The 20532-nt window shown below is 42.2% G+C and overlaps 1 protein-coding gene across 1 annotated transcript in view; it reads left to right on the top strand.

Moving 5' to 3' along the window:
• Positions 1-16224, top strand: part of SLC2A12 (solute carrier family 2 member 12) — a 30290-nt gene extending 14066 nt beyond the window's left edge. Inside the window, exons 3-5 of the mRNA XM_036379295.2 lie at positions 12079-12201; positions 14360-14492; positions 15936-16224. Of these exons, the coding sequence (XP_036235188.1) occupies positions 12079-12201; positions 14360-14492; positions 15936-16032 (353 nt within the window). The 3' untranslated portion in view covers positions 16033-16224. The remainder of the gene's footprint in view (positions 1-12078; positions 12202-14359; positions 14493-15935) is intronic.
• The last annotated feature ends 4308 nt before the right edge of the window (positions 16225-20532 follow it).

Consider the following 20532-nt stretch of genomic DNA (forward strand, 5'->3'; position numbering starts at 1 on the left):
GCACACCAGTGCCCAGGGCTGTGAGGTCCAGACTCTCAGTGGATACAAAGTGTGTCTGCAGACCTTGTACGAGGGGAGGGCAAGCACAGGACCCACAAAATCAGGAAATTGCAGTTTTGAGGACAGCACTTCCTCCCAGGATGACTCTCTGATGGACTCTCAGCCACTCATAACCACCTCAGACTAATGCTCCTCCTGCATTTGGGGATCCCTAACATCTCCCTTCTCTCCTTGTGTGGATGCAGAGGCACTTAGAGCAGGCAGATTCAAAGTTGTTGGAGCAGGCACAAGAGAGGATAAACACAGGTGAACAAAACAGGGGCTTGTAGTCACTACAGTCACTATCTTTATTCTAATGCAGGCAAGGCTGGCAGGCCACCAAGCCTGCCTTCATGTTTTACTAGTTTCACACTGGTTAAATTCCTCCCACATGAAAGACCCAGGGTTGTGGCTTTGTGCCCACCAGGCTGAGCTCCCCCAAGATGGTGCAGGGACTGTGGTCTCCAGCAAGCCTTACTGTGATGCACCATCTTGCTGCTGTGGGAGCTCTCTGTGTGGATCATCAGCCCTGGGAGGAGCAAAACCTGTGCAGAGAAGTTGGTAAAGACAAGCCTCTAGAGAGGGCACACCTTAAGAGCAAATTTTTACTGATGAAAGTGTAGTTTAGGATGATAGATGTCGATTTCTAGTTTAAACCTAGGCAGATTTGCCATATTGAGTATATCTGAGTTAAATTTATATCAGCTTGAATGAATACTTTAAAACTGAGATAATTTGTACCTAAAATGGAACAGATGTTTCAATGTGTTTGGGAATCCAACTGATGCAGGAGCCAGATTCCTCAGATTATCAACAAAGGCTGATATTTTCTTCACCAACGTGGGACTTTCAGACCCCTGCTCTCTTACTCAGGGCATGGTGTGAATAAAACCAAGGTTGTGGGTTCAGCCTCTGTTCAATCGCTGTACAGGCCACTCACTTAAAAGTTGGACTCAATGATCCTTGTGGGTCCTTCCAACTTAGCATATTCTGTGAAACCTGTGAAATCTGTGACCTTTCCTTTGGCACAATGCTCCCTTCTTTACTGGCTGTTAAAGGAACTTTAGGATGACTGGGAAACTAAATTAGACAGCATTCCACATGTAGTATGCTTTAACTTTTGGTAAGCCCTGAAGTGGTCATGCAGTTGGACTAGATGACCATTGTATGTCCCTTTGTACTGAACTATTCTATTCTATTCTATTCTATTCTATTCTATTCTATTCTATTCTATTCTATTCTATTCTATTCTATTCTATTCCCATGTAAAAACCCACATGTTTTCTCTACGTCTTATTGCGAGCTGTTGGAGTCATTTAAATGCAGCTTTAAAACAGTATTGGAGAAAATTGAGAAGAAGGATCAGGCAAGAAAGATCAAGGAGGTTTGAAGAAAGCTGCAAGGTTCACAAGAAAAGTGAAATTCATAGAGGTGAAGAAGGAAGTAAATCCATCATCAATCCATCACTGTCTTTCTTATACAGTTTTGAGTGGTTTGTGGTGGTTTCTCTCTATGTGTTTTATTGGATTAATCAAGGCAAGATTCAGAGCTGGAACACTGCCATAAAGCCCAGAGAATTATACTGGAGGCAAATATAATCCCTTTGTCTTTGGTCCTGTGATTGTTAGATTAACTGGCTACCTGAGTAGATTCACTAACACAGTTAAAGGCTGAACCTTTACATGTCTTTCACCTCAGTCACTAAATGCATCTGTAACAAAACCCAGAACAGCTGGTTTGACACATGACACTGTACAGCCCAGGGACTCGATGACAGAGGTCATACCTCCAGCCATCCTGACAATCCAGATTGCATAGGATGCTTTTTCCCTGCCCCTTAATGCTCTTGGGCTTCATTTTGGCCACCAAATGCTTGACCTGAAACTGGACAATCTTGTGGGAATGAGAACTGTTAGTGTGGAAATTCTGAACCTTCTATGGATTTAGTTGGCTGTTCCTGTGTTTTGAAATACTGTGTGCTTAATGGTTTTGCACTGTCTTGGAAAACACCAGTAAAAAAATCAGATCAAAACCTAGAATTCACCTCACTATCTCCTACATTAAAGCAGTATTTCAGGCTTCTAAAAGCATGTCATATTAATTTGTAGTGCACAGGAATCTTATCTTAACAGACATTCATGCTCAACATTGCCTTGCATGACATTTGTTTACAATGTTTTATTTTTGAGTTTCTACATTTTCCCAGCAGCTGTGCCCTGACCTTAAAATTCACAGAAATTAGAAGCATAAATTTTATGATTTTTTGTGGTTTACTCTGGAAAATGGGAGAGTGGTAGGGACTAAATCAAGTTTTCAAAACCAATCCAGTGCTTAAATGCTATGTTGGAATTTAATGAAGATAATAAACCTTGGGAATATGCATGTTTCACTGAGAAACAGTACAGAAAGTCCTATTTCAGATAATAAAAAAAAAATATCTTGGATTCTTTGTTTTATGACAAGATTCCTAGCACTGTTTTTTTGTACTGAATAGTCTTTTAATGCCTGCATCCATGTGGTTTGAATATGACACTCCACATGCTTATCTAGTTCATCATTCCTGGGCTATTCAAATGCTGCCTCACATGGCCTCTATTTCATACTGTCTGTACTACCAAGCTGCAGTAGAAAGACAAGGCATACCAAAATGAAAAATAAAGCAATGGTTGTAAATTGCCCACATCTCCCTATTTCCCTGCCCCAGATAAAGTTTATCTGGAACCTCTTGTTAACACATCAAACTATCCCAGAATAGGTTTGCCTTTTCAAAGGCTGATTAGTAGTAGTGAAGTGCAAGCCAATTTAAGATATTTTTGGATAGCTGGATATTAATTCTAGGATTCCAAATTGCAGAGGGTGCTTTCTAAAATATAAAATGAATAGGTTTGTCTTATCTCACTTGATAAAACCTACAAATTTGGGAGGCTTTTGTAAGTGTCAAAAAGGTCACAAGAAGGAAAAATTGCTTTTATGATAATGAGACATGGGAATGTCAGTGGGAGCTTCTTAATTGTTTTATTATGTTATTATATTTCATCCCCAAGACTGAATTTAAACTGTATATTGAAATGCATCTGAAATCAGAAACATGATTTTCACTGACATTTGTGTTCCTGTTTGTGACTCTAATATGTTAATGAGGGAAAGTCTTGGTGGATCAGGCCAAAGGCTTTGCCTTCTGAGAGACAGAGCCCTGGCTGCTGTGAAAAGAGGGAGAGACCACACCATGCCCCAGCCACTCTTCCTGTGTCTCTGCAATGACAGTGGTTCAATCTGCTGTTGAAAAGGTAGGTGACTTCCTGTGGCTTGGCATATTATGCTCCACATAAAGAGGGATTTGATTCAGTATCCTGAGCTTGGTGCTCTGCATAGTGTAAATACCTCTTTACTAATAGTTCTACGTTAGTAAACCCATTGACACAAAGGCATTGCATAAGGGAAATGGAGCCTGTGCTTAAAATTATGCACAGTTTTAAAGTTTAGCTCATATTGGTTTCCTTAACCATGTTCTAGGAGACAAGATCCTTTTGATACTGAAATCAGTAAAATGTTTGCAGGTCATCTGTCAAGCTTCATAAAATCCAGTTTCCTTTAGGAAGGAGGGCTGGGGGAGAATTTTTTAGAGGCAAGCTAATCTTGGGCCAGCTTTGTGCAGAAACTAAAACTGTCAGTAGGACTTCAAGTGCAAAGTCAGTATTTTATTTCACTTGTAAAATTCATGAAACTAAAACAGGTACTATAAAGTATGAGGAAATAGTTATGCTGAAAAAGTAAAAATGTGTAATCAATCATCACATGACTTACTGGCTCTGCTGAGGAAGGTGAAGCCAAAGCACAGAGAGCATGGTAAGTCAGTGCATGGAGGCAGGAGACTGTTTCTCCCATGGCATCCAAGTTCCTGTGCCACACTGAGCTCTGGGAGGAAAGCCAGGAAGATTTTCTCAAAGGGAAAGATCATGCAGGAGGGCACCCAGCTTCTGCTGCATTGGAAAATCAACCCTAAGTGCAGAAAACTCTTATGGAAGAAACAGAACTAAAAGACACTTTGTGGAGGTTAAACACAGAGCCTTCACACCTTCCTCCTCACTGCCTTCCTCCAGCAGCAACCAAAGCAAAGCACGGGCAGCCATTTCCTGTGAGGAACTTAAAAAAGCCTGGATCACTGCAGGCTGCTCACTAAATAAGTCACTGTTGTAAAACATTGCTTATCCTTTCTACTGGAAGTTTTGTGAGGCATGTGCACAAATAAAATCTCTGATTTTCAAGAGCAAAGCCTAAATTGTCCCCAGTTGCTGTGTCACAACAGGTTTTTTCTGCTGTGCAACCCCTCAAAGACCACCAGTAGCCCTTGGGTACTGGAAAAACAGGGTTATTCACCCAACTGGGTAATTTCTCCTCTGCATACTTTGTAGAAGAGAAATATGTGATAAGCTGAACTAATTCACACAGAACTTCCTCATGAATTAGGGCTTCTGGCTTCTGCAGTCATTCCTCTGCAAATGCCTCAAAGGATTATCCTGGATTCAGTATTCTGAACAAATAAACACCCACAAACAGGAATACATATTTCAGGTTTTAATTAAAAGGCCTTTTTTTGGATGGCAGTATGTGTTTTATTATAGTAAGCATATTCTCCCTTGAAAGCTTTTAAAAATTTTTCCTTTTTCTCTCTTTTTCTTTTCTTTTCTGCCACTCTGCACGTGGTTCTGTCTTGATGGGAGAATTTGAGTGTCTGCATAACAAAGGATGAGAGAAAAGGTGACTGTGGTATCCAGTTGCAAACAGAATTGTCATCTCACACATCAGTTCAAAACAACTTTTCTTAGGGTACCTGAAAAGAGGTACACACTATTACCATATCTGCCAACAGCAAGGCTATGATACATTCTTCTTTTTTAACTTCAGCTGGTAGCTAAGTACCTCACAGCTGGTGGCTCACACTTTCCCCTGCCCCTTGCCCACTAGGGAGGAGAATTGGAGAAAAACAAGTTAAACCTCATGAGTTAAGAGCAGTTTAATAATTGAAATAAACAAACAAAAAGAATAATTCTAATTATAATAATGATTATAACAATAATAGCAATGACTATGATGAAAAGGGAAGAGGCAGAGAGGGAGAGGAATGAAAACCAAGAGAAACAAATGATGCACAACACAATTGCTCACCTCCCACTGACTGATGGCCAGACTTTTCCTGAGCAGTGATCAGTGGTTCCTGAGCAGTGATCAGTGGTTCCCAGCCAACTCTTCCCAGTTTATAATCTGGGCATGATGCTCTAGAATAGAATATAGATTCTATATATAGTATAGAATATTCCTTTGGCCAGTTCCTTTCAACTGTCCTGGCCATGCTCCCTCCCACATTCTTGGGTGCCTACTCACTGGGAATGGAAAACTGGGCATAGGAAACTGAAAAGTCTTTCATTTAGGGTAAAGCACTACTCAGCAGCACACTAAAACATCAGTGTGTTATCAACATTGTTCTCATACCAAATCCAAAACAGAGCACTGTACCAGCTACTCAGAAGCAAAGGGATTCTCTACCAGCTGAAACAGGACAATTCTACTGATAGATTTTCTGCTGAGCACTTTTCTTGGGCAGGATAGTCTACAAATCACATTAACTAAGAGAATTCTACCATTTCTAGATCCTTATATATCTATTGCTTTTTGCCCAGTAATCACCTCTAAAATCTCATTTGTGACTATTTTTTGCAGATGAAAATGGACAGTAATTGAGGACCACTGCAAACATTTTTAAGAATATATTGAACACCTTGCATTTAAAAGGAAAGCCCATATGATCCATTTCTTTCAAGTTCATGGAGATGAAAATTTGAATAGTAAAACAAACAAAAAAAATCATTAAAAAGCAGCACCACTGTTGAGAAGGTTAAGGGAGGAAGGATAGCTAAGAAAATCAGATGTGAATTGCATCTCACTGCCCACCTTCTCAAGTGGCCCAGAGCACAGATGATGGAGGTAATGCTTTGGAATCACTATCTTCCTTCAAACCCTTCCTGCTGCTCTATAATAAACTGGAGGAGGCATGAGTGATTTCAGTGGTCCACCACAAGGCTCCTTAAAAAACCACATGGGAGTGCTCAACTCATCTATTAGATAGTGATGCAAATAGCACAAACACTGGGCAACAATTTTTATGCACTCTGATACAGCCTCAGGGAAAAAAAGGATTAAATCCCACTTGTCCTAATAATGTTACTCCAAGGAATCAGCCTAAAGGGTTAGCCAATAGAAATAGAATTGTGGTGTACCAGAAGAAAAGAAAAAGAATTTAGATTTGCCACACACCACGTCAGCTCCTTCTGGATCATCAGTGGCATCGGGTATCTTGTAACCAGTAGTCTGTTGCTTGGAGAGAAACACCTTGGCAGCCATAGTATTAATAAAGTACATATTTATATTTATAGCCTTCATCTGCAGAGATCAGGATGCAGCCAGAGGTGTAAGATAAGCTGAGGCTTCTCCTGACTCCCCATCTCACAGCAATACAGTAATTCCACTCCTTTTGATGGGCACATACAGGGTAGGACTTGACCCTGTCAGGCTGGCTCCCTGCTGGCAGCTTACAGCTCTCCAAAGCAATACAGCTGCACATTTGCTCTATGTTTGCCAGTTATTAATTTTGAGCAGCCACTTCAGTTTCATATTATGGGGCAGAGGCAGAAAGAAAGATGTCTCTTGTTAAGCAAAGTCAGAGATTTTTAACACCAGTCACAATCATCTACAAAACTGTGGGGCAGAGTGTAAGTCCACCTTTTGTGTGTAATATCTCCTTTATCTGCTTTGGAAAATGACCAATTCCCTCCTACACTCTCCTTTTTCCAGTTTAAGCATCCCTCACTTTTGCCAGACCCCCAGATGACTTCCACTGGATCTTCTGTGAAAGCCTTTTCCAGAGTTACATTATGTGGGTGCTTGGAGCCGTGCTGGGACAGTGCTGGTGTGTGACAGCAGCACATGTGTCCCCCAAGCCCAGCTCTGTCCCAGTGTCCTCACAGGCACACACCTCACCACCAGCACCCACTCTGAAGGCTCCTGCCATCCCCCTTGATGGCACAACGTGCCCTTTGAAATCAAGATCAGCTGAACCTGGCCTTTAGTGGGAAGTGGTTGGCCACCTGGCTCTTTCTGGTAATACCCAGCAAAGCCAGAAGCCAGGAAAATGAAAAACCTGTTGGGTTTAATAAGCCTGGAATAAAACTCTGGTCTTGGCAAAGCCAGTCATTAGCCAAGTCCCGCCATCTCATGGCAGCTTTGCAGTGACTTGTTTGCATCCTTCCCTAGCTCTGATCATTTGTTACACACTCTTAGATGGTCTGTCTGTGTTACTTCATATCTTCCTTATCTTTGCTTGGACCTTGTTTTGTTAACAACCCAGTCCTCCTTTTCAAAATCTAAAGTACTTCTGCCCACTTCCTTCCTAAGCTGTAAGTCCAATTAATCACTTTCCAGAGTTTATACCTGAGAAACCTGAATTCTTTCAGGTCTTGCAATGGCCATTTTCTGAATCTCACCATAAAGAATTTGATCTCACACAATGCAGGTACAGGAAAAAAATTGCCAAGCAACAAATTAATACCAAGGGAATCTAGTATTTCACTAATAAGAGCTGCTGAGCAGCTTCCAATTTACTTCTACCTCCTGGCAGGAAAAGGTCAAAACAAGGACGTTTTTCATTCATGTGCCTCACTTGAATGTTGAGCACCCTCAAGCTCACAGTATTTCTCAGTTATTCTCAGATTTTTCTGCTTCTCTGATGTATGTTATTTTCTCTTTTAAAAATTTATTTACTTCATAGCAGTAAAGTAAGGAAGTAAGGAAATAAGGAAGTAAGGAAGGAAGATGTCACATGAAGTTTGAGACGTTTCTTTGCTTACAGCCCAGGTATAAAGTTCATTAGTTTGGCCATGTTGGCTCAAACAAAAAGTCCACTTAATCAGTGTGTTACCCTGCCTCCAACCATAAAACCTCCGGCCAATAACAAGTGCTGAGAGACAATGCAGAAGAAGAGGCCCATGCAGCATGCACAGTTAGCCTTCTGCCTATCTGTAATTTAGAAAACTTCAAGAAAAATATTGAGGAATTATTTTTACTCTTGTGAACAATAGTTCTGGATGGATCTTTTTTTCACACATGTGGAGAAAAAATGTTTGACACCCAGCATTTAATGATTTAACTGACCAATACTTTTCACATTGGAAGTATCTTGTGATAGTGAGTTCCAGGGCTGAAATACACATTGTGTGAAAAAGCATATCCTTCTGCCTCACCTAACTGCTGTATCTGGTAATTTCACTCAGAATCTCTTAGTTTGTATCTTTTAGGATGTGACTAAGCTCGCTGCTCTTCTATCCCAAACACTTCACCAAAGCTCTTTGAGACGGAAAAGCACAGTGTCTCATTTGTGTCTTACCCCATGTTCCTTAACTCTTTCAAAATGACATGGTTTTCCTTAGGACTCTTTTTAGAAGACACTGTACCCATCCCCCTTTCCAGCTGATATTAGTCAGCTTTATCCTAGCTCCAGCTAGGAGCTCGGTACAGTCTAGCAGAGTGATCCCTTCCTGCATCCCAGTGGAATGTTTCTTTAATCCTGGGATGTCACTGCCTCCGTCCCTGGCCTCTCATCCTCTCAGCCAGCACACTCAAAACACTTGGCTGCCTGATGATGATACTGCAAGTAACATTTCAGCAGTCATACTGTGTTTTCTTTGTCTGGGCACAATGTATGCCTTTTCTAAAGGCACTTTCCTATTTCTAACAGTTTTCTCCATTCAGTAGTTTATCTGTGCTATTTCTCATTCATTTGTTTGTATGTATATTTTAAGCCTTCAACCATGTAGTTTAAACTTTCTCCAGAGCACCACTGAAGGCCTTACTCTGATCTTTATAGAAAGGAGGCTTATGTTAATATTGTTCTCCTTTCAAAACAAAATGTGGTAGGCTCTTGGCTTTTCCCTTTCTACAAGAATATTGAATGTTAAACCAGTGTAAATTAAATTGAATGTTATAACCAGTGTAACAGAGCATCTTGGTCATGGTTGCATCTTGAACTACCCAGGCTCAGCACTGAAGCACAATTTGCCTTTTATTCTCTCATTAAATATCCAACAAAGTGCTTAACAGAACCATCATCTCTGGTATGTAAAATGTACTCCCAGCACTGTGCTCAATTATGCATGATTTATTCAGTCTTAATGGGACTAGCTGAAATCTTCCATTACTATTCTGCTTCCTGCTTGCACAGCCCCTGTGACTTTGTTTAGAGGTGAATGTCACCATCCTGGTCATGGGGCTGTATATTACATCTGAATCCTCTTCTCTTTCCACTTGGGCATGGACTATCAGGCCATCTAGTTTCTGTGATATTTAATGAAACAGTTAAGCTTTCTGAGCCAATGCAGTATTTCTGTCTGCATTTGCAGCGTGTGTTCTTTTCTCTATATTGTACCATAATAAAGAACCATTAAACTGCACAGTTTTTCTTAACTGCTGTCAACACACAACACACTGCAGGTCAGCAAAGGTGAGTTACTGCCTGCAGCAACAAGCCCTGCAGTTGTTGAATTGAGCACAGAGAATCATGCTTAGCCTCATCTCTTACCTACCTCTCACCTGGGGATCACCAGCTCTTTTCCCATCCATTCCCACCAGCTGGGGGTGGCCGGAGTGGACACTGAAACCTACAGGGTGTGATTGCTATCGCAGCATCCCTTGGGAATACTGCTGGATTGCACAGCGGATGGAGGGCTGGAGGGTGGAGGGTGGTATTTGGATCCTCTTTTCAAGGACAGGCTGATTTCCCCTGTAGAATGCCACTGTTCAGGCTGGTGAAGGCAGAGCACAGGGGTGGCTTGGCAGGGACTTTGGGAGTGTGAAGGTTAAATGTCTGCAGTGCTGTGTGCACAGCACAGAAGGAAGGAAGAGCAGTCATTATGAATGGGAGCCTGAACCTAGCTGCTGGCTTCCCAGAGCAAGTCACATCCCTGCCATACCTACAGCAGCTGCTGCTTTTTGGCAAAGGTACAAATAGTAAACACAATCCCAGAGAGGTGCTAAAAGCAAAGAATCGATGGTTATTGCTGCTTCAGCTTGGGGAAAGGAGTAAACAGACTGTAGTGTCAGATTTCTACCACTGCTCTTTCTCCCTGGGGAATGAGCCTATCTGCTCCTTGCCAGCTAGGCAGAGGTCAGGGACATGCTAGCGGGTGTAGCTACCATGAGCAGACTTGAAGAACAGTCCTGGTGTTTTGGAGGCATCTGTCAGTACTAAATAAGTGGTTGCAATAAAAGCAGCTAACCACTATTACAGCTGATGCAGATCCTCAAGTATTTTGGTTTCTTAACAGGAAAACAACACCATTCAAACCTCCAGACAAATTATCAGTTAGGCTGAAAGGGCCAGTCTGTCATTGGAAAACTGCATGGTATTGGAGTTGCTGCAGTGCCACACATTTTAGCTGCAGCATGAGCTGTCCTCCAGTGCCCAGAGCACTGCTTTGTTCCTGGAGGTTGGTTTATGCCCTGCAGAAAGTGGTTTTGGATTCCTTCAATCTTTATTTTAATTCTAATGTGACAGTAAATATCTCTTTTGCCAGTTTTTGGTGTGTAACTCTTTTTGCGGCCGAGCTTGTGTGCTGGCTGGCAGGCTGTCCTGTGGAGATGAGCTGTAGGGGCTGTGAATGCACACCTCAGAACGGCTCCTTTGCCTCTTGATTACTTGCTGCTTTGCTTTTCAGGTCCTCAAGTGGGCCACTTGACTGTGCCCAACAGGGTTAGGCCATTATGAAGTGTGGTCTTGATTCTCTGTAAAAAAATTATCACTCTTCTGTTCACTCCCATGGCAGGAGTGAAGCTTTTAAAAGCTTTTTCTTTAAGAAATATAAAAATCTGGGCCAAATCCACAAAAAAAAAAATTCAAATCTATGGTACTACGAAATCTAGAATTTGCTCAAATGTGCTCTGTTGACTCTAAACTCAGGGGTTTTTTCCCCATTTCAGCTTTTTTAGTTTCCTCCTGGACAACCTTTTTTTTCCTACCTTTACCAGTGAAACACACTTGGACATAGAGGAGCTTGGTTTTAGAATGTATCTTTTAGACTGCCCAGTGCTAGTGTTCTGGGTAGACTCCTATCTGTAATTTTGCAGAAATAACAGCACAGATGAGTGATTTATAATGGCCAAGGGCCTGAAGACACAGCTCAGCCATGTGTACCTTGCTGCTCTTGTGCCAGTCACCTGCTAACCCAGAGCCTCTCCATGCAGCAACCTCTTGCTAATGCATCTTGCTTGTCAACAAAAGGAGAGGGTGGAGCAGGTTTTTAGCTGGGCTTTGGGTTTGTTTGTGTATGGGTTCTTGTTCATTTGTTTTCTGATAATCAGGAACAGTACAAAAATGTGTCTTTTTTTTTTTTTCCCTCTTGCTATCAAGGTGATTACAGAGCCAGCTCTTCATGTCTGAATTTGCTTTGGGAGCTAGCAGCACCAGCATTTACATCACCTGTGGTGTGGTGTGACGTGATATGAAGGAGTCAAAAATCAGTTCCTCTCTCTTCATTTATACCTCAGCAATCTCATTTATGTGCAGCAGAGAGCTGGAATAGCAAGCATAGTTCAGTGTGGCAGGTTGATTTATAAGGTGGCATAAACACACAGTGCCCCTCTGAGGCTGAAGATTGCTTTGGTTTGCTGCCCCACTTCCATTAGTGTTATGTCACTCGAGAGTTATTTAGTCAGAACTTGCTTTAATACCCAGATGTGCAGTCAGAGCTCACCTCCCCAGTCCAGTGCCACCTGTCACTGGCTCAGGCACCCACTGGGCAGAGATGAAGGGATGGTGACCTCAGGTGATGCTGATTGCTGCATGTGCTGCCTGCAGAATGGGGGTCCTCACAAATCTAACCCCTGAAAATCAACTTATTCTTTCAGGTGGCCTCACCTGAATCCATGGACTACCTAGACTTATAGCAAGGAGAGTCATCCTTCCAAAGAAACATTTCTTTCCTTGTATTTCAGTGTCCTGGTTGGTCCTGAGTGAGATTTTCCCTGGTGGGATCAGAGGACGGGCCATGGCTTTGACATCTAGCATGAACTGGGGTATAAACCTCCTCATCTCCTTGACGTTTTTGACTGTAACTGGTAAGATTTTTCTGTGTCCTTCCAAGTTGATATTCTCCCAGTGGGCAAAATAAGTCTCTCTTATACAAAAGCATTGCCAAAATTGCAGCTGTGAAAGCCCAGGAGACAAGGTCTCTGTTTAGGGGTCGATGTAACTTCACCATTCCCACCACATCTTTGTGCCAGTAACTTCAGCCCCACAGTGCTGCTGTCAGACCTTGCACATCCACTCCACAGGCTGGGAAACTCGGGTCTTAAAAACACCATTGCCTTGGTAGGCTGAAAATACATAATGTTTAGGATTAAGTCCTGCATCTTCTGAAATCAATGCGAGTTCTGTTCTAGATCAGACCACAGCTTTTCTGATCAGACTTTTTTTTAAACACAATCCCATTTAATTCATTCCTTTTCACAGGAATGTCTCGGCTTTCAGAAAATTTTCTTTAGAAAAAAATGTCTTTGTGAGGTTAAAGTCTTTCACATTTGAATGTAAGAATGTAGAAGACTACCATGTATGACTTCTAATTTGATGATAATCAAAGGGGAAGGTTAAATGCTTATATTTACTGATTAGCAAATTAATTTTTTAATTTTATATTGTATGAGGCTTTGCAAATTTTAGTTTTCAGTCTTATTGTGACAAAAATACATGCTGAAAATCAAAATATAGAAGAGAGTAGAAGTTCCAGCTTTCCCTTAAGTTTACATTACTCTCTGACAGAGGCAGACAATCAACTCACAAGAAATCAACGCAGTTTTCACCCTGTTAGATGTTTTTCAAGACAAATTTGAAAATGAGTATGATCTATTACTAAAATTGGTTTCACCCACTTGCATTTTCTTTCCAAAAAAGAAAAACAAAAACACAAAAGCAAGAGAGAGAGAAAGAAAAAACCACATCCTCTATCCTGAGTACTATCTTGATTAAAACTAGGAAAAATAGGACAGGTAAAGTTCACTGTGCTCACACTCTCACTTTAATTGGATCAAGAGTCTTCTTCAAAAGGAAACCATCCAGTTACTCCCACTCACTGCCCATTAGTTTGCATCACTGAACTGCACAAGCTTTTGGACAAAACCAAACAAGAAAATGCATATTGTAGGCAGTCTGGCTGCCATCACTTGCTCAGTCCTTGGACCAGACCTGAGTTATTCCTAAGGAAATGTCTCCAAAACCACCTGGTGCAGACCTCAGGTGCTGAGTGTCAGCTGTTTCACCGGGAGGTCCCCTCTTGTCGTGCAGCGTTACTTGTTACTGTACATCTCTCTGTTATCCTGGTCTCAGTTTCACAGACTGTAAAGCCCCAGTAACTCCCTTGGCTTAACTGGGTCTAATCTGGATTTATGAAAGTGTAAGTACAGGAAAACATCCATTCCTCGTCTATGGCAGAAAGGCAGGATTGGGAATTCTATTGTCAGATGAATACATGTGGAGGTCACAGTGGCCAGCAGCATCTGCACATAGGTGCTGATGCAGAGGTATCAGCTGGATCAGAAGCTTCAGCTGCAATTTTCAGCTCATGACACAACTGGCAAATGTCTCAGCTGCCCAGGTTTATCTTAGCAGGGAAAAGGGTAAGGGGACTGCAGCACACGCTCTACTTCCCAGGGGCTGCAGAGTGCATCCCTTGGCCTGAGGATCTACCTGCCCCCGGACTGTAGGCTCAGAAGACCACCAGTTCTTGGATGGCCCCACTAAGAGTTCACTTTCGGATCACTTTCTGGCACAGCACCCGTGACTCTCAGTGGAAATGCTGGGCACTGACAGGTGGCGAGGATTAGCTGGAGACAACTGTAATAGTGTGAAAAATGCTTGGAATTACTCCAAGAAAGAATGTGCACCAAAACCAGACCCAGGCAAAAATCCAAGGCACTCATGATCCCCACTGCCTTCCCACAAACCAGTAACAATGGCTACTCACTGTTTTCATGCAGAGTGATTGCAAATAAAATAAACAATAGGTTCATGCTAAGTGGACCAATATGAAAGCGTTAATTTTCTTTCTTAAGGAGTATCAGAAAAAGCAAAGCCACTCTTCTTTTTCAATATATGTGAGCTGAGAATAGCAGCCTGGCTTCTTCTCCTGTGCATCAGGGGCTGTATCCTATAAAACACAGCAACAGGAAGAAAAATTGCAGTATTTGAAAATTAAAAAAGATATGTTTTCTTCCTTTGTAGAGCTCATTGGCTTGTCCTGGGTGTGCTTCATTTACACAATAATGAGTCTAGCATCACTGGCTTTTGTTATCATGTTTATACCAGAGACAAAAGGATGCTCTTTGGAGCAAATATCCATGGAACTAGCTAAACAGTAAGTACCAAGCATGTGACTGCATCCCCCAAGTGTCAGAGGGACAAAGCCTTTCAGCGCCACATATTGGAAAAAAATTAAACTATTGAAAAAAAGGAAACTATTGGGGAAAAAAGGGAAACTAAAGGAAAATTCTGATTCTCTCAAGGCTTGAGCTCGCATATGTTGATCTCAGCTGCCAGCCAAACATTTTGTTGGTGCTGAAGGACTGGCCCTAAAGGCAAGGTGGGTTTTGAGCACCCCTTTGAGGACACGCAGCCAAGCCTGGCTCCCCAGCACTTTTGCTGTCTGGCATTCCTGGATGGGAGGGTGACTCTGATCTTGCATTTAGGACTGTGTGTTTTGGGTTGTATGCAGAAAATGGGAGGGAGAGATCCTGTATTTGAGATTGGCTTGTTCTAGATGTCGCTTCAAGACTCCATGTGGATTTTGATAGCTGTTGTAGATGAGCTTTTCTTGTGTCTTTACTAAATGCTGTAGACAGGTGAGGGTCAGTCTCTTCTCCCAAGCAACAAGTGACAGAACAAGAAGAAACAGTTTCAAATTGCATCAGGGGAGGCTTAAATTGGATATTAGGAAAAAAATCTTTACTGAAAGGGTGGGTAAGGTGTTGGAAGAGGCTTCCCTGGGAAGTGGTGGAATCACCACCCCCGGAGATGTTCAAAAATTATCTAGACTGGTATTTGGGGACATGGTGCCATGGTGAAGAGAGCAGTGTTCCGTTAACAGCTGGACTTGATGATTTCAGAGGCCTTTTTTTGACCTAAACTAACCTATGAGTCTAGACACTTCATTATATGTGAACAACTTAGTATCATCCTGTATTTGTACTTTTTAGCTTACGGGAGAATATTTGCAATTCAGCCAGGCATGAAGGAGCTTGTTTATAGACTAATTAGCTACGGACTAACCACTGTGCTGCCGCTGGCCCTCGGGCTGTCCCTTCCCCTCCTCTTAGGGAAAGGTACCCATCCCTGCCGGAGCGGGAGCGGGAGCCGGCGCTGCGCGGGCGCTGCGGGCGGAGCGTGCGGCGGGGCCGCCCCCGCGTGGGCAGGCGGGGCAGCGCCGGCAGCCGCCGCGGCTTCCATCCCGGAGCATCCATCCCGGAGCATCCATCCCGGGGCATCCATCCCGGGGCATCCATCCCGGGGCATCCATCCCGGGGCATCCCGGGCATCCATCCCGGGGTATCCATCCCGGGGCATCCATCCCGGGGTATCCATCCCGGGGTATCCCGGGCATCCATCCCGGGGTATCCCGGGCATCCATCCCGGGGCATTCCAGGGTATCCATCCCGGGGCACCCCGGGCGCTGGGGTGGCTCTCTGGGGTGTGCTCTGCCGTCCTGCCGGGCCCCCATCCCTGCCCTCGGTGTGTCCCGCAAGGAGAGCGCGCTGCCGGCTGCCTGCAGTGGCCAACACGTGCGGGTTTTGTGCTTCTGCAGGAAATACGTGAGGACGCCCTTGTGCAGGGTGAGCCAGCGCAGAGAGAAACTGGTGCCCGTGGAACTTGCCAAGAGAGAGAAAGAGCAGCTCTACTAGACGCTGGGCAAGCAAAGCAGCCTTCACCAAAAGACTGATTAAAAAAAGGAAAATGCCCTGTGATGCTCGCACTCTTATGGGACATGTGATATTGTTATTATATACAAGATATTCTCTCTTTTATTTCTTGGTAGAACTTCTTTCAGTGGCACTTTACAGCCAACATTAAAGGTTGTTATAGTTTACAACTAACTGGAAATCTGGACTCTGTCTGTTCAAACCAGCATCCCTCAGATCCCCTGAGATTACCTCTTGCATACAGGAGGTGAATGGAAACTGGAATATTGCACACAATTCTCCTAGTCATATTCAATGACAGTTCAGTCTGGAAGAAGTCCAAAGAAGAATCAGAGTGCCAGGGAGAAGAAAGAGTCTCAGCAGAGGAGCCTACCAAAGACAGGTCGGTTTAGGCTAGCAAAAATGGATCTGAAAAGAGTGAACAACTCTCTGTTGGTAAGTTAGGGAAAATAGTGCTATGGAAAAAATGCTATGTCCAAAAAATGGACAACTATGGAATCCAAAGGATTATATTAGTGCAGAACTACTGGTATAAACCTTTTATAAATCAATTTAGGATTAATTTAATAAGATTTAACAAGATTTGAAAAATGATCTTGTTCAGCTGAACTTAATTATTTGTAATGCAGAGTACAGTCAGCGTGTAAGAGGAATTTTACATACGTTTTCTCAGTAAGGCCAGGATTCAGTGACGTAGGAAATACTCCTTAGAAAACATTGTCAGATTGTTTAATGTGGGAGACATTAAATGCATCACTCTCTACAACTATCCAAAAAGACATTGTTACCAAGTGGGGGTAGGCCTGTTCTCCCAGGCAATCAGTGACAGGTTGAGAGGAAATGGCCTCAGGTTGGGTATCTGGAAGAATTTTTTCACTGAAAGGGCAGTTAAGCATTGGAATGGGCTGCCCAGGGAGGTGGTGGAGTCATCATCTCTGGAAGTGTTCAAGAATTGACGGGATGTGGCACTTAGTGCTGTGGTTTAGTTGGCGTGGTGATGTTTAGTCAAAGACTGAACTCAATGATATTGGAGCTCATTTCTAACCTTGTTGATTCCATGATTTGCATAATAAATTAATCTAAACTGACAATGGCCTTACAGAAGAGAAGATTTCTTTGGCCTCATTTCCAGGAAAGTTGGAAACTGAAAGTACCAGAGTTGATGCCAAAATAGTTTTATTTCTTAACACAGGGCACACTTGGCTTTTGGGCTCAGAAAGTGAGAATTGTGTGGTACATGGCAGCACACAGGGAGTTCAAGAGGGAACCATAATCACTGCAGATCATAAATTATGTCCAATTCTTGGTTACTGCTTAGCAAGTATATCCTGAAGTACTCAACAAGTCTCTACAAAGGGTTATCCAGATGGCTCCCATAAAAGAACATGGGTATTTTTTTCTTAGTGGGTTAATAGTTGTTGTTAGAGTGATTAGTAGATAAATATATATTAGCAGATAAATAAATGATTCTTTGTTTAAAGAAAAAAAAACCCAAAGCATGCTTAAAAGCATGTTGGCTGTCTCTGTGGCCACAAAGTGGCATTTCTTCCAGCACTTCATTGAGGCAGCTGGAAGACTGACAGAGTCAGCTGCAGTGCAGATACTAGTTTGAACCAAGCACATGATCCCACTTTATTTGATGTCTCATAGCATTAAAACCACCTGACTGTGTTCTGCACTGAAGGAAAAGTGACTTACTAACACAAATAAAGTTTTACTTCTGAGCAAAGCAGATCAGTTCTGATCAGATTTTCACATGGTCACACTTCTGGATCACAAATATATATGCAGAAGTCTAGTGAAGACAGTGAGCTCACGTTCAAAACCTGAAAAAAAACTATTGAAGCCAAGGCCATTATTTGCCTGAAGTCACTGGAAATCTAGCTACCTCAGGATGAGAGACTTAACTTTATAGCACTGATGTCTGTGAAAATCTCTTTACCTGCTTCATGTTTATGCTGGGGGATGGTTATCAGTATCATGCATTCTACTGAGTCAGCTTCAGAATGAGAAATATTAAGGTGACTCTGGGTAGTCTTCCAGATATGCTGCCAACATAATTCTTATACTAACAACTGCCTGAGATTAAATCCAGTAATATTTAGTATTTTAAGACTATATTGCAGGAAAAGAATCTATTTTCTGATCCTGGACTTTACCAGGTAGTGGACTATTTGCATTTCCTTTTACATCCCCATTTACTCTGGCTGGTACTGTTTTCTGATAGCTGCCTCCAGATAGCAGATGTTTGCACACACAATCCAAGCCTGTACTGGCTTTACATTCTATTACACTGTATTTAATGAAAGGGGCTTCTGGAAAATCTTTCTCAGCATTGTAACTTCCCAGACAAACCTCTGCTGTAATAAATTTTCTGAATGTTCTTACAAAAACAAATTTAACTCAGAACATACCATAGAAATTGTCTACCCAATTTACAGGTTTTGGGATCATTGCAAACTCTTCTAAACTTTTCCTATCCACACCTATTTAGTGCAGAAACAAATAAGTAAAAATGCCATATTCCTGAAGAACGGATAGTTTCAATACTGGTTTTACTGATGAGACAGTGATAGACCTTCAGATAACTCCTAAAAGTGATGATGCTGTAGTCAAGGATTTTTAAAATCATTATAACTACAGTCTTAATTGTAATCCTACAGACTTAGCCTTATATAACCTATAAATGTAGCCATAATTGTACAGTCTTTTATAACAAAGCCTGCACATCTGATGACACAGAGCTGGCACTCACCATCTCATCAACTATGAAAATACAAGGGAAGAAAAGCATACATTTCACAAATCACATCCCTGAATCTCTGAAGCACTCCACAAAGAAATTTGTCCCAGATCTAAAATTATTCAGTATCTTCATCAATGGACTGGATTACAGAACAGAATATGCTTATTAAATATGCAGGCAACACTAAGCTGGGAAAGACTGGGTTGGAATTCAAAACTCCGCAAATCCGTGAAAAAAGCAGCATACAATTCTGAAAATGAAAGCACAAATTTCTCTGGTAATGCTAACTGCAAGTCAGAGAATGATAAAATGGTGCTAGAAATGGCAGGAAAAGTTCCAGTAGCTGTGACAACCCACAAACCAGCAATGAGTCAGAGTTATCAATCTACTACATTTAATGGGGTGTATAAATAGAACCAACCCTTCTCTCTAAAGGATGTGAAATGAACTTTTTATGGCACTGCCAGTGCTACAGCTGAGCACTTTGGGGAGTTTTGCATGGGATCCACATGAAGAAACCAGGGACAGATGAACAGTGCTCTAGGAAACATGGTCACTGAGGAAGAGATGGTTGATTGACAGGTAAGTATATCCAAAGCACTGCTCCCCACACTGGAGGTGGGAGCCATTCCACTGGGACACACTGTCTGACCTGGATCTCCTATTGAGCATGCAGGAGTTGGTAGCCAGAGCCTGGGTGGAGGCACCACAACACAGCAAGGGAGCAAATGCCAACTGGTGCTGATGGGGAAGGGGGGCTGTGTGCACACACAGGAGAAAGCATCAGCAGCAAGGCCTGTTCTAAACTGAGGTGGGGACCTACCTATTCAGAGCAGTAGGAAAAGGAGTGATATCCCTGAAAATAAGCATACACCAGCAGATGCCCTTCATCATCAGAGGTTTTAAAATGTAGTTTTCACAGTTGGAGGCTCTCTTATAACTAGAAGGACAGGTGGGCACACATTTCAAGGGATCTTTTATTTGCTATTATTCTCTTCAGTACTACCCTGCAAGTTTGGTAGTGTGCTTTTTGGCTCTGTTATGAATTGTTATAAAGGCTTCAAACTGCTAGCATGGATCTAGGCAGCACTTCAAAAGAACCAGTGCCCATTTTAATACATTGCAGCTCATTATTAGCTTTCATTTTTGTTCTAAGAGACAGATTTCACACTACGTGACAGTACTAACAAAGCAAAATGTTCCTATTTCTCCACAGATAAATTTAGGAGACACATATGCTTCATAAGAGCTCCAGATATTCACTGGTAGCACTCAAGAGCTTTGTAATTTGATTCAAAGAGGCAAGCCTAATCTACAACAGCTATTGTAGTTGTAATGGCCAAATCTTCATTCATCAGTTTGGGACTACACTTTGTTCCTCAAAACCTATTACAATTTTGTTCATTGTTCAAATACCTTCTGCTTTTTCCTTTTAAAAATTGTAATAATGATAACTAGTGTTCCCTAATGGTGGTTTGTTCATTGCTCTTTGACTATGCACAAAATCCTTATTTATGTCAGGAGTGCCAAGGTCCACGTTATTTGACGCAAACTGGAAAACTTAGGTGTAGCAAGCTTTGCTACACATAGCATGCTATATTGAATTCCATGACTGTTGAACTCAACCTCATAATTTCATGGTTATAAGCCCTCTAAGAAGCTCAAGAAGTGGGCCCATGCAAATCTCATGTGGTTTAACAAGAGGTTTAACAAGGGCTTGCACCTGGGTCCAGGCA

The sequence above is a fragment of the Molothrus ater genome, chromosome 3, assembly GCF_012460135.2.
Source record: "Molothrus ater isolate BHLD 08-10-18 breed brown headed cowbird chromosome 3, BPBGC_Mater_1.1, whole genome shotgun sequence".
In the NCBI taxonomy this organism is placed as follows: domain Eukaryota; kingdom Metazoa; phylum Chordata; class Aves; order Passeriformes; family Icteridae; genus Molothrus; species Molothrus ater.